Source organism: Malaclemys terrapin, chromosome 6 (assembly GCF_027887155.1).
Source record: "Malaclemys terrapin pileata isolate rMalTer1 chromosome 6, rMalTer1.hap1, whole genome shotgun sequence".
Lineage (NCBI taxonomy): Eukaryota > Metazoa > Chordata > Testudines > Emydidae > Malaclemys > Malaclemys terrapin.
The window spans coordinates 85028938-85052062 of record NC_071510.1 but is presented as its reverse complement, the minus strand read 5'-3'; the positions used below and the strand labels follow the sequence as shown (position 1 = coordinate 85052062).

Below are 23125 nucleotides of genomic sequence, written 5' to 3'. Positions count from 1 at the left end.
GCAATAGCTCCATACAACTGCCCTTTTGTCAAACCTTAATACAAATAAGTTTTAGCCTGACACTTTGCAATTGCTGAGATTCAAAAACCTCCCAAAAGCAAGAAATCTAAAGTGTTGCTCAGTTCATCATTTTATAACCTGTATTTCCATGCTAGTATACCAGGGGAAGGTATAATTAATGCAAGTGTTGGTTGTAAATTAGACTTTATTATGGTTGTACTGGGACTAAGAAAGGCACTAGAGAATATCTTCTCATAGAGTCACTATAGCAACAGCTCACCCCATCATACTCCATGTTTTCCTGAGCCTATCGTACTCTGCATCTTAACACTAGATTATTAGTTGCATTTGTATTCAAATCTGTTCATTTTCAACTGTAAAAGCCCAGATGTATTTTTAAGAAGCAGAATTCCTAGGAGCTGTGTCCTTAACTGTCAGTAAGATTTTTTTTATGTTAAGAAAAGGTTTTTTCCATTTAGTTTCTTAACTGCTGCACCTCAAAGGAGTTTCAGCTTTATACCTAAAGTAGTTTAGGTTCTTCATACCTGTGACAAGAAATTCTGATTTCTTCTCTCCTCCTATCCGTATTCCGTTAGGATTGAGAGAGAAGGATATGGATAATCAGATATTCTGTTCATCCTAAGGACAGGGACAATAGGGACCGTATTTTAAAATTTGGGTCTCTGTCTTTCATCAGGGGTTTATCCCTGAGCAACAAGGAGTGAAACTAATCTCTCTCTAACGCATCTTTCTGTCATGAAGAGAATCTGAAAAAGTAAAATCCAAAAGATATTTGTTGATTAGTTTGTGTTTAAATTAAAAAAAAAAAAAAATTAAAACACTGCTAAAATAATTGGCTTACATTCTACAGGAAATAAGGCTAAATGATCTTCTGAGTTTATTAGTAGTACTGTATTTACATTTCCACAGTGCTTTTCTCCTGTAGGCTCCCAAAGTGCAATATAAACTGCACAGCAAACAGCTGGGAGACTTAGCTTTAATTCAGTCACTTATCTGCGTTAAAGGCAATATGTCTTGTCTGTTCTAGACTTTTTAAGGCATGTTAGTTAGCACCTTTAAATCCTGGTCTAGACATGGCCTGAGACTGAGGAACTGTTATTCTGGGAATGAAAAACACCCACAGTCCCTTAATCAAAATCATGTTGAGGAGGGCTTGAGGCATGCTGAGAACCTTGTTTTGAAAACCAAACTTTTGTCGATACATCTTAAGACTGATCACTACTGTATTGTTTCATATTGTTTTGAAGAGATGTGGCCATTAGAAGATTCTGGAGGAACTGCAGTAACAGCCAGGGGAGTTTTCCATGGATTGAGAAAGTATCAAATCCTGAAGGGGGCACCTTATGTGTTCCCTCTCTTGGTTTTACAAGTTGGAGGACCTGTCTTGCTCGACTTCCATCAAGTTCACTGCCAGTGGATGGATGGCTAAATTTGTAATATACTTTTCAGAGCCAAGAATTTCAGAGCCACGATGGTCCTTTGGGCTTTGCTGCAGATTCTAGAACTGCTGCTGTTACTATTTCTTTCCTAATGCTTCTTTTGTGTGTTTCTATGAAAACACAGTATTTCCTTTGTCTTTGTGTAGTCTCCATTAATATATTGTTATGAAATGAGTAGCAACTCTTATGATTTTTTGCAACTGCTTGACAATCCTGTTTTTCTCTCTAAACATAAGATTGTTCTTTTCTGTTTTGTTCAGAGAGCTGCATTGTATCTATCAAAAGAAAGAGGAGCATTTGAAATGACATAAGGCTAGAGATTGACAACATTGGGCATAAGTGCTTGTTGTATCAAAAATTCAGCTTGTCAGTCATTTGTAAGGCAATTCACATAAGTGACTGTCAAATATACTAAATGGGTCACTAATGGATAGACCAGATCTTGCCAGCATATGGCTTGATTGCCCCTCAGTCACTGGTAGAAAGAGACCTTTTGAAGCTGTTCTTTCTATGCAGCAGAATAGTTTTGAGCAAAATGTTAGCCTTTTCAGGATTGTTGACTGGTAAATACCATTGCTTATACTGTTAAGAGATTGTTTTCCATGATCATATGAGATTCTCATGCAAACCCATGCACATCTAAACTCCTCCTAAATGACAGTATATGCAAGTGTGCTTCTCCCAACAAAAATCCACACCAAATGTGTCTAGTGCTTTTAGGGTGACCAGATCACCCAAGACAAATATCGGGACGCGGGGAGGGGTGATGCGGGGGGGGCGTGGCGGGGGGCGGGGCCAAAAAAAAAACAAAAACAAAAAACCCTTCCTCCGCAAGCGCTGGAGGGAGGCCCGGGAGACGCAGGGGAAGCGCGGGGCCGGGGTGAGTAACAGTCCGGCCTGGTCCCTTGCAGGCAGGACTCAGTTGGGTGGTAGGGCGAGGAGGGGGGCGGCCTGCGGGGCCAGGCGGCGGCTGTTCTCCCCCCCGGCCAGCGGGACTCGGGAACAGCCGCTGCTGCAGCTCCCACTGCCACGGGGGGAGGAAGCGGCCATGGCGCTCCGCGGCTGCAGCTCTGGCGCCCCCGAACCCCAAGAGCCGGGGCCTGCTGCGGGGACCCAGCAGCGCGCACGCTGCGCCCAGCCCAGCCCCTGGCCAGTCGCGTCTGGGCTGCTGCCCAGCTGGTGCAATCCCGCGGCGGCCCCGGAGTGGGGGCAGCAGGCCCCAGACACCCTGTCCCGCAGGGGAACGAACGGGGCTGGGCTGCCGATGCCTCCGCCCCGGGGCCGCCGCGGGATAGCACCAGCTGGGCAGCAGCCCAGACGCGACTGGCCAGGGGCTGGGCGCAGCGTACGCGCTGCTGGGTCCCTGCAGCAGGCCCCGGCTCGGGGGGTTCGGAGGCGCCGCAGCCGCGGAGCGCCATAGCCGCTTCCTCCCCCGCGGCAGTGGGAGCTGCAGCAGCGGCTGCTCCCGAGTCCCACTGCCCGGGGGGACAACAACAGCCGCCACCTGGCCCCGCGGGCCGCCCCCCTCCTCGCCCTACCACCCAACTGAGTCCTGCCTGCTCGGGGCCAAGCCGGACTGTTACTCACCCCGGCCCCGCGCTTCCCCTGCGTCTCCCGGGCCTCCCTCCAGCGCTTGCGGAGGGAGGGGGAATGGTGAGCCCGGGGAAGAGGCGGGGATTCGGGGAGGGAGCCAATCGGGGGAGGAGGGGGCGGAGTCGGGCGGGGGGGGGGTGCGAGCACTTCCGGGCTCTAGGCTCCGGGGCATTTCCTTGTTTGTCCAGTGTCCCGACCGCAGGGACGCGGGACAAACAAGGAAATATCGGGACAGTCCCGATAAAATCGGGACGTCTGGTCACCCTAAGTGCTTTTACCAAACATGATTATTACTGCACGTGGGGGTGAAAAACAAAAACCAACCAACCAACCACACCTTGGACAAGATAAAAATAAAAGGGCAGTGGAATGGGAAGGGTAGAGAAGGGAGCAGTAAGTATGATTAAGTGGTGAAGGCTGGCCATAGGGTTTTGAGTTCTGGGTTCTATTCCCAGTTCAGCCACAGGCTTGCTGGGTGACTTAACTATGCTTCTGTGCCTCAGTTTCCCATCTCTAAAAGACATTAATAATTTCCCCCTACCTGAAAGTCTTATTGTGAGACTAAATTCATCAGCGCTTGGAAAGCTCTTTGTTATGCTAAGAAGGAAGGTGCTACAGAAATTACAAAGTATTACTTGGGGAAGAAAAAAAAGCCAACCGTATAGATGCTATGGCAGTGGGTAGAATACAAATGCTTAGAATAGGTAAAGGATAACCAGTTTAAACTCCGTTAGAGAAAGTTGATAAAAAATTAAAACATAATGGTTGATAACCTAAACACATGACCATTTTCAGGGAGTGCGGTGAGGCTTTTCTATAGTGGCCTACTTGTAGGAGAGAGCAGATGTGCCTGGCAATTATTCTGCTCCCCACCACTTACAAATATTCTGCTCTCCTCCCACACCCCCACTGACTTGATCAATCTGTTTTTAAAAGCCTGTTCCTATTACTGCTCTTGCTAATTGATTTATTATACTTTGTAGCAAAGGTATTCTACCTTAATCCTATGTAATGTTTTTATTTTACTTCAAAAGTTTTAAAAAAAAATGTTCCCTCTGCTCCTACCAGAAGTTAATGAGTCATTATGTTAAGAAATGACTTGTGTATTTCTTGCATGAATGGTATGACTACGTACTGTACTGGATTTTAAACAGAGTATACACACACTCGTGCAGACAAACGCATACATGGATATAGCTGAAGAGAGAGAAAACTGACGCTTCCTTCACTCACTCATGTTTAAAAGGAAATTTCCAAACCACAAAGTTTTGCAGGGCAATTGTCTTGACATTGACACATGATCACTGCCTCTGGGACATTTCAAACGGCGAGTTTCTCCCAGAATATACAGCTTGACATGACAAACAAAGGAGACATTTAGGTGACGTTTTTCTTAACATGTTCGTTTCCAAGCTAAGTCTGCCTGGAATCTATTGGATCATTATGCACTGTAGCTTGAAAAATGTGCCTTGGAAGAAAAAAACATGGCATTGCCAAGGAGCTTTGCATCTCCATATGACTTGCATTTAGAAAGTGGAGTGGCTTTGGATTAATTCCAGAGAGGCAGCTTCTTTCTGGCAATTAGAGATGTTTCTTAGGAGTTGAGGCATTTTTCATCTTGTTAATTCCATTTCTATTTTGCTCCAAGACCTTTTAGACTCTGAAGTGGATGAGAAGAAGCCTGACTCTGTTCCTTTTCCTGATTAAAACAGATAAGCATCCAGATCCATCCCTCGCTCTAGTTCTAGAGAGCTAAAAGACATTTTAAAAGTTAAATGGAAGAATTTAACATAAGACAGGATCCATGTTATGAAAGGGAGATAAACATACACCAAGCTGATAGGTTAACTATTATGAGGAAAGTTAAGATGAGTGAAAGATATGAGCATCAATTATGGGTAGAGATAGGAGGTATGATAGAAATCTTCCAAATATGTGAAGACTGTCATTGCCAGAGAGAGAGAAAAAATTATTTAGGGTAGTTCAAAGTTATTTAGGTGTAACAAGATGACATTTAAAAAAGGGAAATTTCAGGTGAAATTCAGTAAAAATCTTCTACAAAATGCGATTACTACAAAAGCACCTAGAGGCCTCGGAGATCCCATTGTCTTATACACTGCACATACACTTCATAAGAGACAGTCCCCACTTTGATGAGCTTGCTGTCTAAATAGACAAGACCAAGGAAGTTGTTGTTCCCATTTTACAGATGGGAAACAGAGAGATTGCACACAGGAAGTAAGTCTCTAGCAGAGCTGGGAATTGAATCCACACCTGAGTGTCCAAGTCCAGTGCCTTAACCATAAGGCCATCCTGAAATAATCTCCCAAGGGAAGCAGTGACAGAAGCCCCATCAACAACCGGACATTTTAAAGTAGAATTAAAAAATTAGAAATTTTATCTAGGGAACCATCTTGAATGGTTTGGAGGGCAGAGAGGACTAGACAGCTCAATTGATCTGTTCCATCTGCCGCTGCTCGGATTATGTGAACTGGTTTTGGAGCATGCAAGTTCTTTCTGGCGTCTGACCTTTTTTTAAAAAAACTGAAGAGAATTTGCTGCCTTCTTTGCCATTCTGTTGTCAGCTTCAGGACTACTATAATTTCTGTGAAAAACTGTATATGAATGTGGTAATACATAATTTCACCACTTGGTGGCACCAAAACAAATTTGAAAAGGGCAATTCTTATTTTTAAAAAAGGAACCAACTCAGCTGGTTCTGCAGTGCTGGAAAGAATCAATTTACACCACACTTCCTACAGTTTTGAGCAGAAAAGCCAGCCCTAATGCATTTTCAGCATCTGATAAATTTCTTCATTATTCACTGTCTTCTAATCTAAAACACTGAAATATTTCAGTATTACTATAAATAACAAAGTCCTGATGCAGGAAATCAGTAGTTTAGGACTATATTCTCAGTGTAATATGCAGGCTTTATCTGCATATCAGTGATAGTAGGGAGATTCTCAGCTGAAGTCATGTCAGTTGTGCTGAATATGTCCTGTACCTCATAGCTGCCAACTCCAAGATATATTAATAACTAGTTTCTGCAAGAATTAAGCAATAGTTTGAATCAGTCACCTTACTAAAGTAGGTTATTTGAGCATTTGTCCACACAGGGGGAGGAGGAGACATTCTACTTTTGGTAGTAGAATCATAGTATATTATTGCATTCTACATGTTTAGTTTCACAATGATCTCTCTAGTTCACTGACTCCTTGTCTTAAAGATATTCCTGTCTGGTTTCTCTGTAGGGAGAGATGTTCTCAGTTCAGTGGCCATGAGAATCGCCATATTGATTTATCCGCCATTAACACTAAACTATTCCAACACTGAGCTACACTAATACTGGTATAGATTCTTCTCCTTGTCTTTTCTGAGTGTGTCATAAGAATCTGATATTTCTTGAAGTTTTATTAGACCTGCAAGGAATGAATCTGTTTAGCTGACATCTGGATGATAACCTCCTCGTCTTTCCACTGAACATATAGGAATTGCTAGAGGCTTCTTTAAATTCAGTATGTATCCTCTGGTTTGCCGTAACCTGCTTTCTGTAGTTTATCCACCACCTATCTTTTTGTCTGTCCCTGCACATATTGCATTCCCTAATTATATCCTGTTGTGTGTTTCAGAGAAGAGGGGGATGTTGATACTTGTCCAAATGACCAGTATTTTTCCCTCTTCCATTTCAGACAAAAGCATCTGCTACAACATTTGGATATTTCATCTGGGTTAGTTATAAAAATTGAATGGTCTATCGGCTTCGGTCCCCAACTAATACAGTAACCTACCCAAGCACAGTAGGAGTCAGAAATGATGAAAAGACAGATCTGATATATTTTCCTTTCATAACTGATTCCCTCATCCCCCTGCCAGGAAAAATGTGCTGGTGCAAAGGGGTCTATACTTGCACACACATGCATAGCGCAGGCACACACACGTGTAGTCTTGCTGATGTGGAGACAAAGTGAGTAAATTTGGCACTGCTCCCTGCCTCCCCTTCCCATGCACAACTGTTTAGTAATTATTTATTTCTTAGATAGTAAGCTCTTTGGGGCAGGGACAATCTTTGTTCTGTGTTTGTACAGGGTTAAACACAAGGGGGTCCTGGTCCATGACCGGAGCTCCGATGTGCTACAGTAATACAAATAATAATTATTTGTACACTGGTGGTGCCCACAGCCTACTGGGTGCTGTTCACCCACAAAGGAAAACCAGTCCCAGCTCACAATTACCAGTGTTTTAGTCATCTTTATTGTATACCCTCCAAGGACTTTGATGGTCAACTCATTTTCAGAAACTTTAACTAATGAGATTAATTTCAGGCTGACTCCAGTTTTCAGACAACATACCATTTCCTGCTAAAGCCCTTTACCGTTCACTTGCAATTTAACTTTTGAATCAAGAAAAATGTCAGCATTACAATATGCTGTAGTGCTTCTAGCATGCAGGAAGAAATAATGGAGGCATCGCGGTGTCTGGTATCTTTTAGAAGAGAAACACAGCTCTGCTTAAAGATGAATGTTCAGATCCATTATTAGTCTTCAATTTTTTTAATGTTCCCTTTGATCCTTTACTACCACCCGATTGGAAAAAGATATTAAAGACCAAATAGATGTCAGTGGGATATTTTTAGTGTATCTGAAAGTATTACTGTCATGTCTTTGTAGTGCAGGACTGTAGTTTTTCACTTAGGAAAGGGTGTTAGCTGTTAAATGAAGCAACTTTGAATGATGCTGGCAGTGGATGTCAAGCTTTCATTCTGACCTCTTTTTTTAAATGACTGGTGAAATAGTCTTTAGCAATTACATAATTGTTTCATCGAGATATGATTAAGTCTGAATGTCTGTAATTGATGCTTTTTGTAAGCATTAGTGAAGCAGGACTTTCATTAAAACAAATATAGGATCTTACTGGTAGTCAGAGCTGGGGGGAAAAGAGGGAGAAGAGTAGAAAGCAAGTAGATCAACAGAATGCATGTTATATCTATTTAAAAAGTGTGCTCTCATGCGCCACGTAAATAACTTTATACTTAGACCTCATTCAGTTGTTTACGTCTCAAAACCACTGCTTTTGGCAGTCCAGTCTCCAGCAACTCTGCAGATTCTATAGACTTGAACATTTTCTCCCTGTTTCCAAGCTTGGTGATCTGTATAGCCTTTAGCCTTAGGATACCATTCGTAGGAATTCACGGGGAGGGTGGGGGAAGAGGGTTGGTGGCTACAATAATCTGATAAATGTTCCGGAAAGCATGCTCATTCAGATGGAAGAGCCAATCCTGCAACTAAATGGTGATATAGCATGGCTCCAGGCTGCTAGCAGCTGCACATTAGTACAACTCAGCCATCGCAGTTTTCTGCAGGAACTGTAGCTTTTGTACTTTAGGCATAAAACCTTTTCTTGATGCACAGTTAAAACATTAAAGGGTTCAGGTATCTCTTGACACTTAGATATGAAATTCAACCCGAGAACAAGACGGACCCTGCCATACAGGGCTTTTAGTTTATTTTACAGACTACAACTACTGCAAGACTCTGCAGGTTTTGGTCATTAATTTTCTGAACAAATTGTGAGACATATTTGGGTGAATAAGGATGAACCTGCCAGCATTTAATCTTGCAACTTTGGGTCTGCACCATCCCCCAACCTCAGCTGTTCATCATGGGCTGATGCCCTTTGTGAAAATGACCAGCAGCAGCAAAAAGAAGAACAGGAGTACTTGTGGCACCTTAGAGACTAACAAATTTAGCAGCAGGAAGCTGGCTCTGAGTTTTATGAAGACCAATTGGAGCTACTATATAAGCTGGAGCATGAGTTCTAGGTTTTTCATTCTCTGGTGCAAAATATTATTTTCAGCTACTCTTTTTTTGTGGGGAGGGAGATGGGGAAGAATTGGCTTTCATTGGAAAATACGTTTAGTTCTAAAACCTCAGGATTTAAGGTTGTCTCAACACTTTCATTATAAATCCTGCTTTCCTCTACCTCCCCCTACTGATAGAGGCACAGAGATTTGTTCTGGGTTGCAACTTGGCTTGTGAGGTTTTCTCCCCAGAGGAAATTCATTTGAAGTTATGATTGTAACAAAAAGTAAATACAGGAAGAATTAATTAACTTGTTTAAATTTAATGTTTGTTTTTATTCAGTGGGCACTTCTATGGGTCCGAGACTAATCAGACTGACATTGGTGTAAATCAGTGTAATGCTACTGAAAACAATTGAGGTACTCAGGGGTATGTGAGGTGGGATATGTGAATCAGGCCCAGGCACCTCAAAAATATTTTCTGACTGGAAATAAGACACATTTTTAATGGTAAGACTAATTAACCATTGGAACAACTTACTAACGGTTGTGGTGGATTCTCCCCCACTGACCATTTTTAAAACAAGTTTGGATGTTTTTCTAAAAGATCTGCTCTAGGAATTATTTGGGGGAAGTCCTGTGTGTTATACAAGAACTCAAACTAGATGAACTAATTTTAAAATTAAGTAATCCTTTTCAGTTTCTTTCTGTTCCCTTCATAACATGATAAAGTTAGATTCCTCTAGGTCCTAGGAGAATGGAAGGACTGGCTAGATCCTTTCTTTGATGAGCACAGACAATGCTTTCTAATACTACAAAATCATGGGGGGGGACAGGTCCCATAGTATCTGACACTTCAAAACTCAGGTAGGCCAGATAAATTTATAAAAGATTTGCATATATTTACTATTCTAATATTAATAAGTTGAGCGTAAGGCATCAAAGTATAGGCAGAGCTTTCATACTGCTGCAGCTACAAAAAGATACACCTTTTTTTGTGGGGTCAGGTGATGGTGGTGTTCTTAAATACTGCTGATTGTTTTAAATTATGCCCCTTGCACCTGTGAGACTTCTGGGAAGAAATTAATTGTAACTTAAGACTCTTCTGTTTTGTCCTTTAGGTTTCGGCATAGTCCAAACTGCTGGTACCTGAGAGACTGGACCATCCACAGCTGGATCAGACAGTGCTTCAAATATGGTGCACAGGACAAAGCCTTGTACACATTAAAAAACAAGGTCAGGTTTTTAAGAGAAAAGGCAAGATTTTATTTGATCAGCATTAGACAAGTGTAGCTCATTCTGAATTCCTATCATAAACAATGTCTCTCCATAGACTGCAGTCCAGGATTACATACTTTTGTTGGATTTAAAAATATAGATGGAACAGAGCTTGAAATAAAGCTCTTCCCAGCTTTTTTTTTTTTTTTTTCCCCCACTTGTTGTCTTTTCTCCTGACCCCCCCGCATGCACAGTGGTAGTGTCCAAAAAGTGCTGGCCATTATACAGACATTTGGGAAGACAGTTCCTACCCAGTCCTGAAGAAATCTAAAGAGGATAGAAAACCACCAATGGGTGGAGGAAAAGACATGTCATAGAAGCCTAGTTATCAGGGTTATAAGCACATGGGCTCTGATTCCGTACACTTACACACATGCTTTAACGTTACGCAGGTGCATAAGTGTTTGCAGACTTGGGCCATGGATTTTAGTTCTTTGTTGTTTAAATTTAAACAAATAAACACCACATTATACAAGATGCCTCTAGCACTTATTAAAATCACAATTCAAAACATGGAACACTCATGATATTTTTCAGTGTTTTTTTTCTCTCTCCTTTTTAGGTACAATATGGAATTTTCCCAGATAACTTTACCTTCAATATATTGTTGGATTATTTTATAAAGAATGAAAATTATGAAGGTAAGAAACCAAATATCAGTTATGTCATCAATTTTATGTTTTTCATAACAATGGTACATTGGATTTTTAAAAGTCATAGTGAATTAAATCCAAAATTGTTTTTCTTAAAGCCCTTTTTTTCCCCTCTGGAGTTTAACACATCTTCTCCCCTGCCCCCAATCGACTTTTCCACATGATTACATTTGGTTCCTCTGTTTCCTTTGGTGTCTTTGCATAACACTTAGGAGTCATCAGCTTTCTACCATCTTTAACTCCTCTTCAATCTAAATTATCTTGTCCGATGTTTTTGAAGTCAAGCATATTGTATATTATGTGGTGGGGTGAGGATAGGGAGTGTTAATTAGATATCTGAGACAGAATACTCATTTAATAGCAGATTTATTGCAAACAGCTTAATCACGAAGTCACAGTTTGCTGGTAGGTATGTGCAGGTTCTCCACCTCCCACAGACATAGTAGTTGTCTACACCAGGGGTTAAGTTGTATTACTACGTGCCTCAGGGCGATGTAGTTATACCAACATAAGATTGTAGTGTATTCCAGGGCTCAGAGTAGCCTGAATGGTATATAGTAGTTCTCTAGTACTAGGCATAAGGAGGCTCGTTTTTTCTCTTATCTCATTATGACTCTGATTCTGCATCCATTGAAGTCACTCTGAGTTTTGCCAGTGTTTTCAACCTGTAAATTGTTATTTTATTTTCCTCCCTAGATGCTGTGTCAGTAGTTACTGAGATCATGCTGCAGGAAAGTTTTGATGAATTCTCAACACAACTTCTCTCCCTCCATGTCTTATACCAATACCTGGCAACCAAATCAGAATTTACAGTAAGTTCGCTGCACATTAAAACTATCTACAGTGCCTCTGGTTCAAAGGGTTACTGCATCCCCAGGGGGTCGCTAAGCTAGGTAAAGCCCATCCAAGTTAACTTAGAAAATGAAGTGATCTAGTAACAACGTTTCAGCTGATTTTAACAGCATAGGAAAAGCAAAATCTGTGTCCCTTTTATCTCTGTCTCTCAAAAGGAGGCTGGGTATTTCTAGATGTTTAGGAGATTAAATGAAGATGAACGAGAGTTTATGGTGCAGATTAGGCATCGTTTCTTTCTTATCTGCAGGATTGACTAGTACTGGGCTCCAATCCGTTTGAAAAGTTTTATAAGTGCAAATAAAGAAAAGCTATAAAAAGATACATTTACTATTTATTAGCTAAACAATGCAGTCTGGGAAGCACCGCAGAAAAAGAATGTAAGTGTTACTCACAGTTAGGGATGTTATTCAGTGGCAATGATGGCGGTAAGGGTCTAATGCTGTGAAGTTTTTTCACTAGGATTTCTGCCACCTATTGGGTTTTGGAAATATTGGATTCAATATACAATACTCAGGTTTTTTTAATTAGGTTAGTCTCTTATCACTAAGGCTGCGAGTTTGTCACGGCGGTCCCGGATTCCGTGACCTCCGTGACTTCTGCAGCGGCTGGTGCGCCTGGCTCAGGGGCAGCTCAGGCAACCCCTGTGCCAGTTGCACCAACCACTTTTGGGGCAGTCTCGGGCCACTGCGCCCCCCCCACACCCTCCCAGCAGCAGATTTTGGGTATGGGAGGGGGCAGGAGGTTGGGACATGGGACGGGGTGAGGCAGGCTCTGGGCGGTGCTTACCTGGGGGTCTCTCCGGAAGCGGCGACATCCCCCTCGCTCAGCTCCTGGGCGGAGCACTTCTTCTATAAGAAGAGTGCTTAAAGACCCCATTTTTGTTACTTGAAACATATTCAGTAACATATTAAAACAAACCACAGATGTCATAAGGTTTTCATCAATTGGTTAGTCATTTCATATGTTTTTCATTGATGATAACTGTTTGTTTAATTGCCATATTCTCCTTTCCTCCCTCTCGTCCATAAAAGTCAGTCATTTGAGTTGTCTTTCCTAATTGCATGATCATGAATCTAGGGGAACAAAAATCCTATCCTCTATTTGGGTATATGCAAATCACCTACATACATCGCTTGCACTGTTACCATGACCACAAATCCTAGTCGACATGACAGAATCCATTGTGTGTTTGATATGCATATTCAGACACCATCAGGTGATAGAATATTCACACCCAAATGCCATGTCTTGAAAATGTGCTCCTAGATGACTTGTTAATACAGGATGCTGAATCCCTCTGCTATTGAAAGCCCATGTATTTCAGGAGTCTCTTGGCTCAATTTTTTCCCCCTCATGAGGATATTAATTTGTTTAATATTTTTTCAAGGGTTGGGGGGGGGGGGGACACACACCAAGATACTGGAGTGCAATGCAATAAAACAGAGTTATTGAAGAGTTTAGGGCCCCTTCAATTCACTGTCTTTTACTTTCATTCTCTTTTGTGTTTATAGAAATAATAAAAATGTAGGGTTGGAAGGGACCTAGAGAGGTCATTTAGTCCAACCCCTCATGCATGGAGGCAGGACCAAGTATGCCTAGACTGTCCCTGACAGGTGTTTGTCTAACCTGTACTTAAAAACCTTCAGTGATGGTTCTATGGCCTCCCTTGGAAGCTTATTTCAAAACTGACCCGTCCTTATTGTTAGAAAGATTTTCCTAATATCTAACTTAAAACTCCTTTGCAGCAGATTAAGCCAATTACTTCTTGACTTACCATCAGTGAACATGAAGAACAGTAAATCACTGTCCTTTTTAGAACAGCCTTTAACATATTTGAAGACGGTTATCAGGTCCTGTTCCTGCCCCTTCAATCTTCTTTTATCAATACTAAATATGCCTAGCCTTTCCTCACAGGTCAAGTTTTCTAAACCTTCTATCATTTTTTCTTGCTTTCATGTGGACTCTCTCTAGTTTGTCCACATTTTTCCTAAAGTGAGTTGCCCAAAACTGGACATAGTAGTCCAGCTGAGACCTCACCAATGCTGAGTAGAGTGAGACAATTACCTCCTTTGCCTTAGACATAATTCTGAGTAATGTGAGTGTTGTATTAATCTTTTTTGCAGCTGCATCAGATTGTTGACTCATATTCAATTTGTGAACCACTATAACCCCCTAGATCCTATTATGTAGTACTACTGTCTACCCAGTTATTCCCCATTTTGTATTTGTGCATTTGAATTTTCCTTCCTAAGGGAAGTACTTTGCACTCATCTTGTTGATTTCAGATCAAATCTCTAATTTATCAAGATCATTTTGATTTCTAATCTTATACTCCAATGTACTTGCAACCCCCCTCAGATTGGTGTCATCCACAAATTTTATTGGCATACTCTCTTCTCCTTAATCCAAGCATTAATGAAAAAATGGAATAGTACTGTACCCAGGACAGACCCCGTCAGGCCCCATTAAATATGCCCTCTCAGTTTGACAGCGAACCATTGATAACTAATTTTTCAACCAGTTGTGTATCCACTTTGTAATAATTTCATCTAGATCATATTTACCTAGTTTGCTTGTGAGACTGTCATGAGGGACTGTCAAAACTTTCACTAAAATCAAGATATATCACATCTACTGCTTCACTCCCATCCATTAAGCCAGTAACTCTGTCAAAGAAGGAAAGTAGGTTGCTTTGGCTTTATTTGTTCTTGACAAATACATGTTGGTTATTGCTCATCACCCTATAATACTCTAGGTCCCTACAAATTGATTGTTTAATAATTTGTTCCAGGATCAAAGTTAGGCTGAGTGGTCTATAATTTTTTGGGTCCTTTTTGTTTCTCTTTTTAAAGATAGGTATTGTGTTTGCCTTTTTCCAGTCTTCTGTGACCTCACCAACCCTCCATGAGTTCTCAAAGATAATTGCTAATGGTGCCAAGATTGCATCAGCTAATTCCTTACCTAGGCTAGGATAAATTTAATCAGGCCCTGCTGACTTGAATATATCGAACTTATCTAAATATTCTTTAACCTGTTCTTTTCCTGTTGTAGCTTAGAATCATAGAATATTAGGGTTGGAAGAGACCTCAGGAGGTCATCTAGTCCAATGCCCTGCTCAAAGCAGGACCTGCACCAACTAAGTCATCCCAGCCAGGGCTTTCTCAAGCCGGGCCTTAAAAACCTCTAAGGATGGAGATTCCACCAACTCCCTCGGTAACCCATTCCAGTGCTTCACCACCCTCCTAGTGAAATTGTGTTTCCTAATATCCAACCTAGACCTCCCCCACTGCAACTTGAGACCATTGCTCCTTGTTCTGTCATCTTCCACCACTGAGAACAGCCTAGTTCCATCCTCTTCAGGTAGTTGAAGGCTGCTATCAAATCCCCCCTCACTCTTCTCTTCTGCAGATTAAATAACCCCAGTTCCCTCAGCCTCTCCTCATAAGTCAGGTGCCCCAGCCCCCTAATCATTTTCATTGCCCTCTGCTGGACTCTCTCCAATTTGTCCACATCCCTTCTGTAGGTGGGGGGACCAAAACAGGACACAATACTCCAGGTGTGGTCTCACCAGTGCTGAATAGAGGGGAATAATCACTTCCCCCAATCTGCTGGCAGTGCTTCTACTAATACAGCCCAATATGCCATTGGCCTTCTTGGCAACAAGGGCACACTGCTGACTCATATCCAGCTTCTCATCCACTGTAATCCCCAGGTCCTTTTCTGCAGAACTGCTGCTTAGCCTGTCGGTCCCCAGCCTGTAGTGGAGCATGGGATTCTTCCTTCCTAAGTGCAGGACTCTGCACTTGTTGAACCTCATCAGATTTCTTTTGCCCCAATCTTCCAATTTGTCTAGGTCACTTTGGACCCTATCGCTACCCTCCAGCGTATCTACCTCTCCCCCAAGCTTAGTGTAATCTGCGAACTTGCTGAGGATGCAATTCATCCCATCATCATTAATAAAGATGTTGAACAAAACTGGCCCCAGAACCAACCCCTGGGGCACTCTGCCTGATACCGGCTGCCAACTAGACATCGAGCCATTGATGACTACCCATTGAGTCCAACAATCTAGCCAGCTTTCTATCCACCTTATACAGGGCCGGCTCCAGGCACCAGCCCAGCAAGCAGGTGCTTGGGGTGGCCAAGGGGAAGGGGCGGCATGTCGGGCTCTTCGGCGGCGGGTCCCTCGGTCCCTCTCCAAGGGAAGGATCTGCCACCAAATTGCCGCCAAAGAAGAAAGCGGCGCGGTGGCGCTGCCAATCACAACTTTTTTTTTTTTTTTTTTCCCCCCGCCGCTTGGGGCGGCAAAAACCCTGGAGCCAGCCCTGACCTTATAGTCCATTCATCCAATCCATACTTCTTTAATTTGTTGGCAAGAATACTGTGAGAGACCATATCAAAAGCTTTGCTAAAGTCAAGATATATCACATCCACCGCTTTCCCCATATCCACAGAGCCAGTTATCTCATTATAGAAGGCAATCAGGTTGGTCAGGCATGACTTGCCCTTGGTGAATTCATGTTGACTGTTCCTGATCACCTTCCTCTCCTCTAAGTGCTTGTGTTCCTTCCTCTTGTAAATATTGTAAGCATCCACTTACAATTAACTTTTTTTAGAGACAACTGAAGCAAATTGAAAGCAGTCTGTGGCTGTCAACTGTTCATCCTCTTTCCCTTAACTCTTTAAGTCTGCATCTTTGTTTTTGATCTGCTGAAGGAGAATACTCTATGTTTCCCAAGGTCATACTACTTGTGTGGTTTTAATATACTTACTAATTTGGCCCCAGTCTCCTAGCCTCACGGGTGGTCTGGATCTTTAGGGAAGCTCATACAGTGCTTCTTCCTAACAGCAGAGCCATGTCTCCAGTGAGTCCTAGGGCACTGCTAACTAGACAAGTGTGTTGGTGCGATGCATTTTGTTTGGTTTTGCCCTAATATTCCTTTCACAATTGTTGATGCGGCATTCTCTCTGCCCAGTGATTTACTACCCTGTTGGCATTCTCTTCACTGTGGTTGCAAGACTCATACATTTTAATTTCTGATCCCTTGGCCTGTCCCCACCCCCTTTTTTGTGGGTTGGGAGTGACTGCTTCGGTGCACAGATCTGTGCAATTTTGTTTTTAATAACATTATCCTGAATACTATGAATTTCAGAACACAGGTTCAGATCTTCAACTGGTAAATGAAGGTAGCTTTGTTGATTTCAATAGAGTTATGCTTAATTATACCAATTAAGGATCTGGGCTACTAACTTTGTTTTAATACTCTGTTCCAAGAAGATGCAAATCCTCTTAAATGCAAGCTAAGACTGTAACTTTGAGTTTTTGATAGGGGGTGATTTCCAGAATTACTGACCTATTTAAGGATTTTTTACCTCCCCATGTTGTACGATATAAGGCAAAGACATGCTATGTTTGACTGTTGCCATTGTAAGTTAATGTTTTATACAAGCAAGACTTATCTGGTTTGAATTGTTTACAGTGGGAAGAGGAGAGAAATCTTGGAGCCTCTCTTCTGCTTACAGGCCTAAAACAGACAAACACTGTGGGTTTTAGCTCCCAGCTTTATGGCTATACATTCCTTGGTAAGTTTTTAAGTTCCTTACATACCAATATTTTTTTCCTCCACTGTACTTATTGATTTAATTAAAAATAGTTCCATTAAATTATTTCTTTGCTAAATTAAAATGTCATCATCATTCACAGACAATAGAATTAGGCTTAAATAAAGTGAAAGTTTTGATACAAAGACAAACCAGATCTGAGTGATTTTCAGTCCATCTTTAGCTTGCATCAGTCAGGGTGGGGAGGTCACCATGATGCAAACTAAGAATGGAGTAACAGATTTAACTTTGAAAATTGTGCCTAAAATTGCTGTCAGTTTCACACCTTCCCTTCCCTGTGGGCTTCCCCTTCAGGTTGCCCTGCTACAATGGAAGAGTAGAGTATTCTTTTAAATGATTGCGTTTCATTAGAATGCTGATATTGGAAGTGCATTTTCTGCAGTATACCGAGTATGCTGGATGTGTGTAAGTAGCACTAGGTGTGATGTGCTAGGCAATGTTTTATTTAAATAAATAGTGATCGATCTGAATTCTCTTGAAATTTCACCTCTGTATTTCTTTTAACTTTCATAATTCCTGTGTTTCACTGAAGACTATAAAATGCATAGTGATTTTCTTCCCTCTCCACTGCAAAACTGCCATTTACCTCTGGGTAAACACCTATTTTAGCAGCAAGCTTTACATGATTGCTCCATCACTGTATCAGTTTATTTTAGAAATCTATCAAAGGTAATAAAAACTAGACATGTTTTGAAAATATAACTTCAAAGTAAAATGCGTAGTGGCAGAATAAGGATATTGATTCTGATTTAACCTGACTGTAAGAAAAAATTGCACTCTCAATCAAAAGGGAGATAAAAGTTGTAAGTAAATTTGAAAGCAAGTTTTCCATGGGGCTGTTAGTTTACCTTTGAGATATTGTTACAGGTAGATTTTTGCTGTTTGGTTGACATTCAGATTTGTTACGCCATATAGATTGGCTGGGAAGTGGTTCTATTTAGAAAATGTACTTTACTGTTGTCTGTAAGCAATAGTCCTCATCCGATGACATTGACATTCAGTGGATCAAAAGCAATTTACTGCAATGTCACGTATTCTACAATCTTGCCAACACTAACAGAACAGACCTCTGCAAGAGTGAAAGATGTCTCTAGGCATAGCCTGACCTGGAGCACTTTAGCAATTTAAATTTAGCCATAGTCCAATAAGCTTTGTCTTTGCATTTGTTACTGTGCTTTTCCTCAATCATCCTCCTCCATGGAAGAAAAATCTGTGTTTTAATAGCTTGCATTGTCAGAGCCATAATTCTAACTAAGTTGTATAATTAAAGGTTATATGAACTGCAGTAAGAAAGGTAAGGCTGGATCAAAAGGGTATAGCAAAAATACACCATTAGTTACAACGATGACAGTCAAGAGCTTAGACTGGTTACCATTGTAGGTCAGCATTTACCAATATGTTACCACGCTGTGGAGTGTTGATCTTCATTTCTCTATATGTAGCATAGGTGTTTCATGTTTTATAATGTATTAACTCTTGGTAAATGGGCCAGATTTCTAGAGGTGCTGAGCACCTACAACACCAATGAAAGTCACTGGGAGTTGTGGTGCTCAACATTCCCAGAAATGAGGCTTAACGTGTCAAGTTGGGCACCCAACATGAGGCCTCTGCTGAAAAGTTTGGCCTAACAGCTGTCTTAGTTTCTCCATCTGCAAGACAGATGTTAATCCTTACCTAGCTCACTAGGCTATGGTAAGGCCAAATTAGTAAATGTTTGTAAGGCTCTGGAGCAAGTTATTATTTCCTTAGACACCACGAGAGTTGCTTTCACTTTTTTAGTGCAGCCCTTTGTCATTCCTTATCTCAGGGCTCAAACAGTAAAGTATTAACGCTTAGATATTATTGTACAACAGGAAAAGTGGAGTTGCACAAAGGACTGCAAGCTGTGTACCATCAAATGCCACTGATGTGGACACCGGGATACCTGAACAGAGCTTTGCAAGTGATGGACAATGTGGCCTCGCTCCCAGGGGATATAAAGCTCTGCAAAGAAGCTGTAAGTGTAAAAGAGAGTTTAGCATGGCATAGTTGTGAACAATATGTAGCCTTGAGGGTCACACGCAGCCCATGGAATCCTGAACTGTGATCCATGGACTCCCTCTTTTGGTAACTGCAAAGTGGGAACAAAGCTGACTCACCACAGGTTTCTGATGAGTCCTTGACAGCAAGCAATGTCTGTTCAGTGCAGCCTTCGGTGCACAGCCTGAGAGCCAGACATATTACGAGGTCATGGGTCCACAGTCAGTACTTAGGGACAGATTCTCTGCTCTGGTCCCAAGCCATCTGCTAAGGATTCCCCTGGTGTGAGAGAGTCAACAATGGGCACAAAGCCAGCAGAGCCGACTCTTATGTCTCCCTTCTAAGAGCCCACAGCTCAGGGGACTGGAAGGGGGAATGGGTTGGAGTGCACTGCATTCAGTCTATTCCCAATGGCCTCAAGGGGACCATTGGCAGCTGATGAAAATCAGAGCAGCCTGGGCTGGGGCAGGGAATCCTTAGCTGGCTGTTGGTTTTCAGCTTATTCTTTTTATACCCTCCCCTGGATGGCTGTCTGGGGGAGGGAAACTTCCCTGTGCTAGGAGTTCCTTTAGGCACAGGCAGAGCCAGCCAAGCTCCTGTCCTGCTCTCCCCAGTGCTCTCACAGCCTGACGGGAACAGGAGATGACAACCAGAACGTCTCTTTACCTGCCCCTGCCATGTAGCAGATGGCCAGCTGGGGAGTTGCTGAGCAGCTTCTCAAAGCACCCCACAGGCTCACCGCAGAGCAGCTTCTGGGGCTGCCGAGGAAGCAGTGAGGAGGTGGGACTCAGTTTGAGGCTATTTTTGGAAACTGCAGGGTGCAGCTCGAGGGACGCATTTCCAATTCCTAATCAAATACCATTTAGAGACACAACTCAGAGCCCCAAGGACCACAGATGGCCCTTTGGTCACAGTTTGGACACCACTGATCTGAGTCATTAAGGAATATAAAAAACCCAACAAACCCCACAAAGGGTCGGTTATTGCGGTGCGTGCATTTGGTTTTGATTTTCAAGCCTGAAGTATGAAGCCTTGTAGGTCCTGGCAAGTTTGTTTCTTTAGATTTATAATCACACAGTAAATAAGCACCCATTCAGCCTGCTTTGGGCAATGACAACATGGCCCTTGATGCCACAACCCTGAAACCAGCTTTTGTCTCTGTTTAAGAACTTCAGATCTGATCTAGTCACTTCTAAATTTGTATTTCTTTTATCTGCATATGAAATAACGATCGTGGCCTGATCTAGCAGAGCCCTCTTTGTGCAGATTTTAGTGAATGAACCATCAGGGTGGTTATTAAAATTTTCAAGCGCACTTAAGTGACTTAGGATATGTCTACACTGCACTGTAGGTCCAGAGTTCAAACTCAGGCTCAAGCCTAACCCTCCTTGTCTCCACACAAATCACACTAACCCAGGGTCCCAGGATTCCATGAGCCAGATCCAGAGTTCAAGCCCTATTGTTTTGCAGTGTAGACGAAGCTCCACTGGATTTGTGTTGAGGGAGTCCACCAAAAGTGTTCCACCATCCCACAAGCCAACTGTGTGTCCTCTGGACAGTCAATCTTGGTGGACAGTCAAATTTTCCCACTGCACAATGAACAAAGGGCTAGAACAGCTTCATTTTGGGAGGCTGAACTCAGGCCCGAATAATGTAGATGCTGGACCCAGGGTTCACCAATTCCTAACCTGGGATTACATATGAGTATAGCTGCTCAAGCCCCTAGGTTAACAAATTAAAGTTGGTGCTGATTGTTAACCACAGCCATAATCGGAGACACTCGTCTGTAGACTCATGACTAGTATTCTCAAGGGCTGAACTAGTAGAACCCATGAGGTATATGTACTCAGTACCAAGAAATTTCATTTCTGCTGAGGAGTAATTCTGCTCTCAGTTACCAGTGACTTATTATCATAAACATGACACTATACATCAAAATATTGGGCCATATTCAAACCCAACTGAGCTATGCTGACTTACTCCAGCAGAGGATCTGGCCATCTCCATTTAAAGGCTCATTTTAAGAGCTAGCTCCTTTTAGATATTTTTAATCATTATCTCTGAGTGAATGTAGTGTTCATAAAAGAGAGAAACTAATAGCATTGACCAGATGAGACACTGGGGCTAGTCCTGCTGCTGTTGAAATCAGCAGAAAATCTTCAAGCGAGTCCACTGGAAGCTGGATCAAGTGCTGTAAAACCTTCTTTCCCACAGTGCCCTGGCTCCCTTGAGTGAGACTGTCCGACATGCAGAATTACATTGATTGTGGGGTGGTTCGGGGATGTGAATAAATAGGGGCCATATCAAAACCACTAAATTCACCCACACTTCTGTGACCCCAGTTAGTACAGTTGTTTGAGAGATCCACTAATTCATTCCACAACCTAGTCCCATGCATTTTTAGTGTGTGCAGTGTATTTCTGGTTGGAGGTATTTTGTTATCTAAAGAGAAACTTCAAAATAACTCTCTCAATAGTATAACTTGATAAATAAGTCATAAACTACTGGTTCTATATGGTTGTCTGCTTTTACAAACTCTAGAGTGGTCTAGAAAGATATTTAATTTCCTACTAAGGTTTAAAGCTTCCATTAATCTTTGACTAGCTAGACCTTTGTTTCCCTGCTGAGCTTATTCTTCTAAGAACTCAGTGTCCTTTTTGTTATCATTATAAATACTGTAACTATTATTTGACTGCTGCTGTGCACAAAAAAAGATACACGTGCTCTTAACAAATCTCTGGATACTGTAAGGAATTCCACAAATGAGAGTACACATATTTCTAAGCATGCATTTTTGTTCTTGCCACTTATCTCATCTTGTTGTTTCATTATTGGTAGTTTCAAGCTGGTTTATGGTCCCATTAGATTGCAGTCTCAAGAAACAGCAATTGAGAAATGTTCTATTTCAAATTAGCCTGATGTTGGTTCATTAAGTGTTATACAAATGCAGGCAGTAGGAAAATGATCTTTAAAAATAAACAAACTGCAGGCATCAAGATCACTTTTGCTTTGTGGAAAGTATCAGAAGCTTAGAATGTTCAGTGGTTATTTATAGATCCACTTCATCCTAGTGGCATGCATGCAGAATTAAGATTCACAGTAGGATAACGGCTCTTTGCATTTGTAACAGTTGAACCTGAAAAAATTCACACTAGACAGAATTTTAACTTTTACAAGAATCTGGAATTTTCCCCGAATACCACAACAGCATCAAGATAGCAGTACCATCCTTTGCATTGATCATACATACAAAAATTGTTTATAGGGTTAGTTCATTAACCTAATGCATTCCTTTTGGTTCTGCTACAATTAGATTATGAGACAGGGCAGTTCTCTCAGAGAGCCAAAGTACATCTAGCTGAAAGCAGTACAAAGAGAACCAGGATCTCGCATAGATTAAAACCAAGTCTGTACTATGGATGCTATGTGCTAATGTGTTTTCTTTCTGTTCCTCCTATTAAATTATCGAATTGCTGAACTAAAGATGTTTTTTCTGCCAGTTAAACAGATCATGAGTTCCCAGTGCACTTTAGCCAAAGATGAATTGAGATGTCCTATGAAGATTCTATTACAGAAGCATTCCGAAATAGCTCCCAGTATATAAATGCTGTGGTATATTGTGTCTGTACTATTTTCACCATGAAATATTTATAGCCAGAAATTAGAGTAATGGCCGGGTGGGATTTTTCAGAAAGACCAAGTGTAATGGGGCTTGACCGAGGTTCGTCCCTCAGCAGGGCTGTGGGGTATCCCACCGCCTCGCTCTAGTTCACTGTCAGTCCTGGCCCTGCGGTAGTGTGGGACAGCAAACACACGATTAGGGGCTCAGGCCCTTTAGGCCGGGG

At 41.9% G+C, this 23125-nt stretch overlaps 1 protein-coding gene across 2 annotated transcripts in view; it reads left to right on the top strand.

Moving 5' to 3' along the window:
• The window catches only part of MRPS27 (mitochondrial ribosomal protein S27), a 64581-nt gene that overhangs the window by 36572 nt on the left and 4884 nt on the right, over positions 1 to 23125 (top strand). For both annotated transcript variants that reach the window (XM_054031854.1, XM_054031853.1), the window contains exons 5-9: positions 9975 to 10089; positions 10694 to 10772; positions 11481 to 11596; positions 17120 to 17222; positions 19115 to 19257. In XM_054031854.1, coding sequence (XP_053887829.1) covers positions 9975 to 10089; positions 10694 to 10772; positions 11481 to 11596; positions 17120 to 17222; positions 19115 to 19257 — 556 coding nt within the window. The remainder of the gene's footprint in view (positions 1 to 9974; positions 10090 to 10693; positions 10773 to 11480; positions 11597 to 17119; positions 17223 to 19114; positions 19258 to 23125) is intronic.